The following is an 11,712-nucleotide window of genomic DNA, read 5'->3' as shown; positions in this document are numbered from 1 at the left end:
GACAGGAAGTGAATGGGAGAGAGAGTGTGGGGGTGGGATCCAGAAAGGACCACAGGGCAGGAATCGAAGCCAGGTCACCGGTGTGTGGTGCAGGTGCCCCAGCCTGCCAGCCAGTTGCGCCACAGCTGGGGCTTCCTGTTCCAACATGACTGTGTACCAGTGCACCAAGCAAAGTCCATATAGACATGGATGACAGAAACGTGGTACAAATGAAAAAAACACACTGCAAGAAACAAAGACATGCATTTTCATGAAATGCGCTGCAGATAGAGAAACGATGCAAAACACAAAGTGCTGCATCTTCATGAAATGTGCTACACATAGAGAAACGCTGCAAAAGACTAAACGCTGAAAGTACAGCTCCTACAACAGAAGTGCTCCAAATCTCCAGAGGACGCTCACACCGTGACCGCGCCATGGAGAGGCGAGCACACAGGAGGATGGCGAGAGAGATAGAAGAACATTGTTAAACAAAGATATAAACATATATAAACAAAGAAAAGTCACATTACCTTGCTACGCTGTAACTGCAATGTAATAACTGTAATACTTCTTGCGATCCGTTAACAGTTTTTGATTGAGACGTTCTTCTATCTAGGATGTGACTGAAGTTCATATGGGTGACCCAATACTTTTGTTTTGTTGTTGCAAAAACTTTGTGGGACTGACAATTCAAGTCAATTCAATAAACTTTTTATAAACTATTTATCCCCAAGGGGCAATTTCTCTATGCAGGCATAGTGACTTAAGACGCACAGCATATAAGACAAGACAAAAGGGAGAACAGGACAGACGGGTGTGTGTGTGTGGGTCCCAGTCTCCTAGTCCCAGGAGAGAGAGGAGGAGGGGGCTGGGAGCATATCTAAGTTCAGCAGGAATAGCCTCAAAAGTAAAAGTAGCAGTTTTTGGATAAGCTATTTTGATAACATTGTAAATTTAGAATATCATACTGCCCGGTTGAACAAGGCCCAGGTGCCCACCCTGCAAAAATGTGAGGCATTAATATGCAGGGTCCAAGATCTCATGCCCCTTGTGCAATGAGTTGCCTTTATGTGTGAAATACATATTGCTGTTGAGTGCTTTTTTTTTCTGTAAAAACGTAATGATCTTGTAATTTCTATTTTCTACTTATTTTTATTTCCACTCTTTTACCATGTGTATGGTTTACTATCTAGCTTTCATGTAACCGTCTTGCCACCCTGCCACATTTTTTGAGAATCACCTCTGTGTTGGAGTCAAAACGCAGTTTGTCATCAATGATGGTGCCCAGGTATTTGTACTCTTGTACAACTTCAACTGGTTCCCCATGCATTATAGTTGCAGTCCTGCATCCTCCATGCTTAGGCTGGGTGAACCCTGCCTGAACTTCCAGGGAATTTGAATTTCGCCCAGCAGCTCAGGCTGGAAACCAGCAGATCTATCTCCGCGGTTTACTGCCAGAACCTTTGGCTCCAATCTGAAACGGCCATACTCTAGTCCTGGCACGCTATTGGCCGGTGACGTGACGATAACGAAACTTAAGCGACGCGAAGTACAGTAGAAACAAAGCGCAGCCTCCCCAGACTAATGTTCAATCTTAAAATATTGAGCTTAGTATGGTGAAAACCAGACTACCATGCTTGCTGAAGTCAATGAATATCTCCTTGGTTTTTGTAACATTTAGCTCCAAAAAGGAGCTATCACACCATTCCACAAACTCACTGAGGACAGGCCCGTGATCTTGGATAGAACCTGATAACAGGGACAGGAGAAGAGTGTCATCGGCAAACTTAACTAGATGACGATCAGGATGGCGGCAGGAGTGGAATGAAAGAAAATTCTGCTTTATTACAAGAAACATCCATTCATTAGGCAGAAACTTGAAGAAAGAAAATGAGTTAAAGACATGGGACCTAGTGATCTGGTGACAAGCTGGCTAACATTATCTGGATAATGTATTATAATATGCAGAACATGGAACACTGAAAATACATTTATACACCTTTCCCACTTTTACAGTAAAAAAACCCTTTACTGAACATGTATTAATGGTTTGGGTGTCATATGAGAATAGGTCTACCACCAGTGTGCAAAGCAGTCATTCAATTAAAGATTAAGAACAAAAGTAAAACAGGTGAAAAACGGTAACATTCATGTTCTGTCCTTTATACAAAAAAAAAAAAAAACAGAAACATACTTGTGAACATACTTTAATATGGCTTTCTTACGACAAGAAATAAAAGCAGTTTCTGTAATAGTATTAAATGAGAGTAGTTCTCTTTCAACATGAAATCACAATGAGTTACATTTCAAATCATCCCACTGATTACTCCACCCACTACCTGTCTCTGGGAGGACCTTAAAACCTTTGTCAAAAATTAAAAATATATAACCTTGTGTCACGAGTCATGTAGTATTTTAAACCCACCCAAGAACCTATTAAAACATACAAATGCATCTGAAACTTAAAAACAGGGCAAATCCAACACATTCTTTATATCTTAATATCTAAATATGCACTGTAAGGTGATTACATATGGAGGTCAAAAGGGTCCTCTAAAGCTACACCCATTTGCTGCAATCCATTCCTAAGCCCAACCTTCAGCTGAGTGTAGTCCGGAGTCTCTGAGTAGGTCAGGTTCATCACCTGACACAGGTACTCCTGTAATGCTCCTATAGGCACAAAACACACATGCAATGTTGAGCAAAAAAGAAACACCTTACAAGGGAACTTGGCAACTATTTCAACTTAAAATTTCACAACCTAGCCTGCAATCGCTGTTGTGGTGGGAAAGTGAGTATGCGACCACAGGAAAGCGGAGGGCATCATCATCTCATTACTTGCAAACTACTGGCACTACTACTGCTTGTTGTCTATGGGGACTATTTTCAGATGCTGCGTGATATCACTGCGCCCATGGTACGTTTGCAAGTTGCCTTGCCTAGAAAAACGCCAGGTTTCATTTTCAGTTGGTCTTATTGCCCTTTCTAACTTGAGAAGAGACACGGTTTAAATGGGAAAATTACCGGAAATCTTAGTCACTTTTAAACATGATGCTAGCAGGCGAGATGCTACTGGTCTAATCCGTTTCAATGATCTTAGCTAGGCTGAAGCTAAAAGTTGTATAGCCAGAAGGTGAGGTAAATATCAATTGTTTGCTCAAGGGGAGGTGGAAAGAGCTCATTTCCAAAAATGGCGGAATATCCCTTTAATGATTGTTGATTGTTGCCACATAGAAGACGGCGAGCTAAACTGCTATAAATTCTGCTTAGCATCATGACCATGCTGTCGAGTTGGTCACGATGCTCAACCATGCTTACATCTGCTTATTTTAAGCAGCTGACACTGAATGTTTGCAAAATCCTGATGTACGTAAATGGAAAAGTGTTTTCCAAGACTCAAGTGTTTGTCTCAAGGAGAAATACAAACCTTTATTTGACCTTTTGAAGCCTTTTAACCGAAGCTCATAGAGCGCTAAGATCTTTGTAGGGGAAAGACATAGATTTGAATCGCTCAGATGTGAGCTCAAGCCCTCGCTTATGGTAAGTAATAGTTGGTCGCAATAGGTGGACTACAACGCTAAAAAACACACTTCGAAGTATGCCTTGATGGTTTCTGGCAAATTCATTTGTTCTTTGTATTGTGAGCAAAAGCACTCACCTGGCACCTTTTCTGTTCCAAAACAGTGATGCAGAAGATGAGAGAGATCTTGTAAGCACCTACAGACACACACACAAGGAGTCATACAGGTAGTGTATTTACCTTGGTGAATGCTCATGCACTTCAGTTGAGATCTAGCATTGCTATTAACATCACATTTATAACAGATGCTTCGACCAACGACCAATGCATCAGATTCTGACCCAAGTCATAGTCATATACACAACACACAAAAAAAGCTGACAATGAGCAATCAAGCTCAGGTCAAATCCCAACAAAATGATTAAATTGTTTTACAATAATACAAAAGTAGGATCTTTTTTGTAAGAAGTAATCTGCAGTCAGTAAGGCCTAAACTTGTGCAAAACCATACAAAACTCTCAATACAATACATGTTTGCAGCTTTGAGTGAAGTTTCCCAAATTCATCAGTACTCTTATTATTGAGCACAACACTGCTTATTTTGGCCCTTGCTGTCAGGATTCAACTAATACTGACTTGGCAATCTCACCATAGATATAGAGCTGTGTGTGTGTGAACAGGACTGGACATGTGTGCTTTCAGTTCACATTACCTCCGTTTCTCTGCAGCAATATCATTGGGTTTGTGAGTTGTGGAACTCCATGGAAGCGCTCCTGTCATCCAGTGGATTAGACAGTAACCAAGTGACTGCAAATCACTTCGCCTTGATGGCGCTAGCATGCACAAAGGAAACATAGAGTACACATACATTTTACACAAAGATTTAAAATGGATATTATCTTAATGGATACTAAGTCTTTTCACTTAAGATGCACTGCACTACAAACTAAGTAAATGGACAACTCACCTGCACCAAGGTGGACATCAAGGCTGATGAAATCATGGTGGCCGAGGTGTGGTGCTCTGCTACCTTCCCGATACTCAACATGTTTCCCACCCGGACAAAACCGGAATGCTCGACCAAAGCCAGACAAAATCGCCTGCAAAGTAATATTCATACTCAGAAGTCTATATCCATTCTCTTCAACTCAAGTCATGTGCATACTACTTAACTGCATGAATTACGAAGACTAAGCAACTTTGAGCAAAGGTTTTAATACAGGGAAAAAAAGAGAAAAGGCAGGACAGGGACAAGAAAGAGTACAGCATATCAGTAGAGATTATCAAAGCAAGATAAGAATTCAAATACACATCAGAAAGTGTTTTGAATCAGCAGCATTCTGTCAAGACAAGCAGGACAAGTAGTGATTGATAATATAAGGAAATGATGGCTGTAAAAATAGGCTTTAATGCAGTTTTGTTTTTAAAAGTGCCATTAACACATGTTCTACCCAAGAGTCAACTGTGACCATATTCAGAAGGCAAGATTCTTTGATTAACACTGACATGCTAGGTAACATTAACAGAACTACTGTGACATGCTAACCTACAGTCATGGCTGAAATTGTTGGCACCCATGCTAAAGTTGACTAAAAAGAGGAATATGAATCATCTTTTGGAAATTGATTTGAATGGTTTAAGTAATGGCGTTTGGTTGGGGTGCGCACATCCACAGAAACATTAATCTAGGTGCCGGACAAAAGTGGAAGACAATGTGATAGATTGGTCCGCACACTGGTAGGTTCCAAAAATACACTTTTTATTTTAGTACATAAAAGGCAACGTTTCGATCCTCCAGTGGGATCTTCCTAGCCTGACTCTCGCCAGACCCATGTAGTTCCGCCATGCTCCACCAAAGGCGTTTCGCTGAGCTCCACACAAGGGTCTGGACTAGAGGGCAATCCAAACTCGTTCCAGTGATCAAAAAATGATAAACCAATCAGGAGCGCCGAAGCGAGTGTTTGATTCAAACAACAATGGCGGCACACAGCGAGGAGTCTTGTGCTGACATTGATTCTGCTATTTCAACCGTTTTGTCGAATCTATCGAGTATTCATTCTTTAAAAGATTAACAGAGAATAGTTTTGAAGACATTTATTGGCAAGGATGTTTTTACTCTTCTTCCGACCGGGTTTGGCAAGAGCTTGAAGAAGCCTAGCACGTCATTCAAGATAACAGGCAAGTGGTTTATCAAATCACATGCGAGGATGTTTTACAAGGACCCGCCTTCATAAATACATCTCCTATCGAGAAGTCCCAGATCCTTGTGTGAAGCAGACAGCGAACTACGGGATCTGGCGAAAGTCAGGTTAGGATCTTCCTCAGGCAAAGGAAGATCCCACTGGAGGATCGAAACGTTGCCTTTTATATACTAAAATAAAACGTGTATTTTTGGAGCCTACCAGTGTGCGGACCAATCTATCACATTGGTTTAAGTACTAAAATTAGGAAAAATCCAACCTTTAAAGACACCAATTTTCTTTGTGAATGAATAATGTATCACAAATAAATAAATGTTCTTCCCAAAATACTGGGGTCATAAGTGTTGGCACCCCTATGTAACCGTATGAGAATTTAACACATGGGGTTAACATAGGGGCAGGCAGTTTTTTATTTTTAAAGGCCACTTATTTCATGGATCCAGGATACTATGTATCCTGATAAAGTTCCTTTGACCTTTGGAACTAAAATAGCCCCACATCACCACACATCCTTCACCATACCTAGAGATTGGCATGATGTTTTGTTTGGTTTTGTTGAGCTCAATGAGCATCACACAGGCTAATAGGCTAACTGACTAAAATGATGAAACTGACTTTGTCAGGTAACACGTTCAATATTTGCAAGTACATTTGGCAAGACTTTGGTGCTATGGCCATTTTGATGGTAGACTAACTGGTAATAGGGAGAATGGTGAGCATACTGTAACCCTTGCCTTCCTGTTTACGGAGAACCCGCCTGGCAACTTATTCTCCCCCAACCCGAGGAATCACCAGTTGCTTTCTAGCAACTGTGCAATAGCCAACTACTTGTATGAAATAGTATAATTGACCCTTCCAAAGCCACACCTGAAAACCGCCACAGGCCAATCGTGGCTTAGTAACCTGTAGGGCCTGGCAAATTTTTGAGTTTTTGCCTTGTTCAGGGATGTGATTGGCAAAGGACAAAAAAGCAGGAAAATATACCCCCCCCCCCCCCTCCGTGTAAAAAAAAGTTTGTGAACTGCTGCTCTCGTGTATATAGTTAAGGTACGGTAGTGTTGGCTACTGTGCACGTCATAAATGTAATTTACTAGGCAGGTCCGGGGGCATGCCCCCCCGGGAGACATTTTTTGAAAAATAACCCCTTAAATGACGACATCTGATGACTTTTGAGAACTATTGATAAATATATTTCAAACATTATAAAATATTACAATATAGTCTATAAGGCCTAAAGAAACTCATTTATAGAAAAGTAACCTAGGCCTACTCAAGACTAAACCAGATATGGCTGAAATATGTAGGCTATCATGATAATTTTGCCAACAATGATGTAGAACCATGTATTCTCTCAGTTCATAACATGTTTTGTTTTAACTTAAACCAACATAAAGTTATCATTTTGACTACATTATTTAGTATAGGCCTACTTGATAACATATAGCCCTTACAGTCCTCTAGTCCTGTACAATATAGTGAACCATAGGCCTATTGACACTGATGCTGATTGAAGAGGTTGCTTGAAAGTTGTTGTATTTAAGTGCAGCACTCCCTTAGCCTGATTACCATCGACTTTCAAAGGCTCTGCGAGACTTTAGTCTGACCAACAGCCTGTGCTAACACGGTTTCTTGACAGCGCTGGTTGACCCGCCTCCTTTAAGTGCCTCGATTTGCTACTGGTAGATGTCAGAAAGCGGATTGCCGAGTTTAAACCAATAACAACACTCTTTCCGCTGCCTTGAACACGCCTCTACCCAGAGCCGTTGGAGCTGCTCAAAGTTGATTGGTTCTCGACCAAAGGGGGCAGTTCCGCAGATTTCGGGAACTCAGAAATCCTTCTCAATGAGCAGTTGACCAGACCAGCAGCAAAAGCCTGAAGGCGTTGCGTCACTGGGAGGGCGTGCCAGGCTAGCACTCCCTCTCCTTCCAAAGTAACATGTCCTAACTCTCCTCCTAAAATAAATTACAGGCACTGTTATACAGGCTACATCACTAGTTGTCTAAGTGCACGTACTAACTAAATGGAGAGCTAGGATTAAAATTCAGACTGTGTCTTTAAATAGGCGACTTTTTTCTATCAGCACAATGCTACAGTGGGCAATTTCCACTAAAAATTCAGCACTATCGTCATACGTTTGCAGATGGCTAGGCCTAATACCGAAATATGTTTCGAATGACATGGGGCGCACGGATGTGAACGGCTGGACAAACGCGAAATGACAATTGTTAGCTAAACAATTTAGTAGACCTAAGGTAGACAGGCATTGTGGTTAAAACGATGAAAACCAGTAGGCTAGTCTGTCACAGCTAACTTCAAGCACAGTAGCCTAGACAATAGTTTACACGCGCATCACGAGATTGCTGTCATTATCGGAAAATCCAGACACGTCAAACTGGACGCGAACGCGTGGCAAAGCCAAAAAACAACTTCATTAATGATATCCATAGACTGTATATATAGAACTATATACAGTCTATGATGATATCTTTTTAAACAAATAATTTGATCTTTACCGTTTCGCTTCAGCTAAGAAACAATTCACCACACACATCGAACTTGCATCAAACATTCATCAACACGTCTGCTTTCACTTTGCCACTATGCCTACGGACAAGGCTTGCGGAGTGATGAATGAAATAAGCACCAAACCCGTCGTCATTGTCAGCGGCATATTATTGGTCTCCCCGAGAAAATTTTGTAAATATTGTTATGTAAATGCATAAAATCTGCGCACTTTCAGCCTACAGCAATGGTCTGTGTTAGGCTACAGATACCCCCCCCCCCCCCTAAAAAAAAAACCATCGATTTTGCATGATTCACGAGGGTCGCATTTTTACGCCTGAAAATCCGGATTTCCGGATAAATCCGGAAGAATCACATCCCTGCTTGTTAACCTATGGAGACTGCACAGCCTGTGGGCCATTAAGGGCACTTATTTGGATGTGTGGTCCCCCCAAACATGTAAAATCACGGTGAAATAACATGTTGAACTATATGAACATGATATAGTTTGGAGCATGTATTTTTCTAACTATCGAAATTCTCATATTGCGTGATATTTCCATAACTGCGAGATAGGCTTCACAATGGCGGCAACAAGTTGTTAACAGACATTCAACAACAGGTATGAATAGCCCATCAGCAATCTGTCTGAAGTTTTGCTTAAATAACTCATGAACGTTTTGTTCAGAGCTGAAAATGAAACTGTATTTGACAGAGAACAAATGTAGGTTGCTAGTGACAAAATATGAGCTTTCAGTGTGGCACGATGTCTTTGTAAATGACATTTCATTCAAAAGTCCTGGTTCTCCTCCTCTGTAATAGACATGCAGGGTGCGAAAGCTTGACAGTCCTAGCAACAATAACTACTTTATAAAGAAATCCTAATGTACCGTATCTAGGGGGAAGGGTGCTAGCCATGAGTGGAAGAAAACAATTGGATACCTTGGAAAAAATGTTGTCAATATAACTGTGTGTTTTAGGAAATACCTTTGGGTGGCTGCCTGAGTTGATGTAGACGTTTTCAGCATGTAAGTCGGCATGTGTGTACTCATTCTCATGTACAAACTCCAATACATCCAGCTGAAACAAACACACAGGCATGAGATTTATAACTGTGACACAAAAAGTAAATATCCCATCTTCTGACATATTACCATCAATCATACTTACTATTCGACAGGCAAGCATGAGGACTACTTTCTGTGACAAAGGTTTGGTCTCACTTTGTATTATTGAGTGAAGACTCTGTCCCATGTCTTCAAACACCAAAAATCTAAAACGTAGGTTAACACAAATGTAAAAACATATCCAACAATGTCTGAATTTAATAATTTCTTGCCTTGTCATTTGCAATGAAAAAAAATGCAGTTTGTCCATTTAGAAGTATGAGGTTCTATCTGACATTTTTGTCAAACCTGAGTTATTGACATATTCTTATTCTGTGAAAAGTTCATAAGGTCAGGTGAGGCGCTTCTTGAAGTTGTATGTATTGTTGGACATTATATCTAAAGAGTTGTGTTCCAACTTATCAATGAAACTCTAGTATGGAATTCTAAAATTTTGTCGCTGAATATCTCAGAACTACACAGAATGCAGCTAGAACCCTATGAAAATGAGTTGTAAAGAAGTACTGCTGACCTATAGTTGTCATGGAGACCAAACCCCAAACAAGTGGGCATTCCTAAGTTGTCCAGCTTCATGCGCTTTACCCATTTTTCCACTAAAACAAAATAGAAAGACACATTTTCACTCACAGACATCATCATCAACAGTTGAGTTCAGATCAATTATTTCAACATAATTATTCATCAATTATTTTCAGCATTTGAATCTATGAATGTGAGCGTAACAATGAATTGTGGGGCTAAGGGACAGACCTGTGACTGTTTTGGCTGCTCTCTGAAGAAAGTTCTGTTCAGTGAAGATCTGTCCGTCTTTGGCTGCCTGGAAAGCAGAGGAGGAAAACATATGTTGGTTGGTTGATATTAATATATGCCCTAGTCTGGCTACCACCATACTAAACTCAATCTTTTAAGTTTGGGGAGGTGTGAACAATGGGCATAGTTCAAATGACTGTACACTTTTGGACCTTCGACCAATCAGACTTGAGATACAGTGATAGATCGGCTGGTGACCACAATTGGCTGATTTTCACGCGACTGGCCGGTCGGTCTGAGACATGCTGATTTTATGCCAGTCAAATACACTCGCACATACTTGTAACATCACACAGCTGAGTTGGCAAATTTGAAGAAGCTAACAAAGGCCAACACTCAGGGCTGGATGTACTACAAAGAAAAAAACACCGTTCGACTGGTAATGACTCATTTAATCATATATGAGTATGGAACGAATTGAATAACTGAAAAATGTTGCATAGTTTACCTTTTAAGTCACTTCATACTTGCTGTAGCTGTTTTCAAGGTGACATTTTCTAGGCTAATATTAACAATACATTAATGTTTTTAATATTTTAACATGACTTCACAGTTCACAATATAGTCCATGGGCCAGATGAGATGTCGGTACCACTCAAGGTGGCAAAGGTTGCTTATACTTTTTGAAAACATACATGTCTGTAGTTAACATTTTTGTATGATAGCCCTTCTGGAGTCACAGCTAAATTAGGGTTATCAGCTGTTAAAGTTACCCTCCCCCATTGAAAAAACACATTTTGACACAGGTGCATATCTTGCTATTGGCCTTTGTTAAAGACATATATACATATTCTATTTTATTATGTTTGGTATCATTTTGAAGGGGACAATCTGAGCTTTCATTCAAGACTTTTTGTGAACACCATGGACAAGTAAAGCCAACCCTGGAGCTCTTCAAACCTTTAATCACACACATTTTCCTGCCATTCCGCCTAAATCATATTGTTTCTTTTAATCCTGTGGCATCAGGGAACATCAAAGATACAAAATGCAAACATTGCAATACTGGCATGACTCTAAGGATTCAGAAAATGTATCATTTGCCAATATTATCTCATTCTGAGGTGGTGATATTCAGCCTTATATCAGGCATGGCGTTTTTCGAAGAAAGCAGACCAAACAGTAAGCAGACCAAAGTCAGTAAGATTCACACTCATTTTATACATTTTTTGAAACAATGGGAATACAGCATAATCATTTTTCATTCAATTAACAACTATGATCAACCAACAATAGATTTGACATTAGTCAGGTACTGTGAAAACATTATTGTAGGCCTACAATGGTAATAATACAAACAAAATGATATGATAATAATAAAAGATTATACTACTAATAATTATAATGATAATAATACTACTAATAATATAAACAGCCTTCAGAACATCAACAGTACTAAAACAGGTCATCATTTTCTGAATCTGACTCCCCAAGTTCAAATGAAGAGTTATTTTCCAAAACGCTATATCCACCATTTTCTTTTTTTTATTTTCATGATTTTTTTTATTTTTTTATTTTGTTTTCCAAGTAATTTCAGTGGAACTGTATTGGGTTATGTTTAGTTGATTC

The 11,712-nt window shown here is 39.9% G+C and overlaps 1 protein-coding gene across 4 annotated transcripts in view; it reads right to left on the bottom strand.

Moving 5' to 3' along the window:
- Positions 1-1,802: 1,802 nt before the first annotated feature.
- The window catches only part of vrk3 (VRK serine/threonine kinase 3), a 59,430-nt gene continuing 49,520 nt past the window's right edge, over positions 1,803-11,712 (bottom strand). For all 4 annotated transcript variants that reach the window (XM_062549882.1, XM_062549881.1, XM_062549879.1 and 1 more), the window contains exons 8-15: positions 10,084-10,150; positions 9,845-9,926; positions 9,377-9,479; positions 9,194-9,286; positions 4,470-4,602; positions 4,215-4,335; positions 3,641-3,699; positions 1,803-2,652 (exon numbers count right to left, since the gene is read on the bottom strand). In XM_062549882.1, the coding sequence (XP_062405866.1) occupies positions 2,510-2,652; positions 3,641-3,699; positions 4,215-4,335; positions 4,470-4,602; positions 9,194-9,286; positions 9,377-9,479; positions 9,845-9,926; positions 10,084-10,150 (801 nt within the window). In that variant the 3' untranslated portion in view covers positions 1,803-2,509. The remainder of the gene's footprint in view (positions 2,653-3,640; positions 3,700-4,214; positions 4,336-4,469; positions 4,603-9,193; positions 9,287-9,376; positions 9,480-9,844; positions 9,927-10,083; positions 10,151-11,712) is intronic.

This window comes from Sardina pilchardus, chromosome 11 (assembly GCF_963854185.1).
Source record: "Sardina pilchardus chromosome 11, fSarPil1.1, whole genome shotgun sequence".
Classification (NCBI taxonomy): Eukaryota; Metazoa; Chordata; class Actinopteri; order Clupeiformes; family Clupeidae; genus Sardina; species Sardina pilchardus.
Note: the sequence above shows the minus strand (reverse complement) of the source record. Positions and strands in the feature narration are given on the sequence as shown.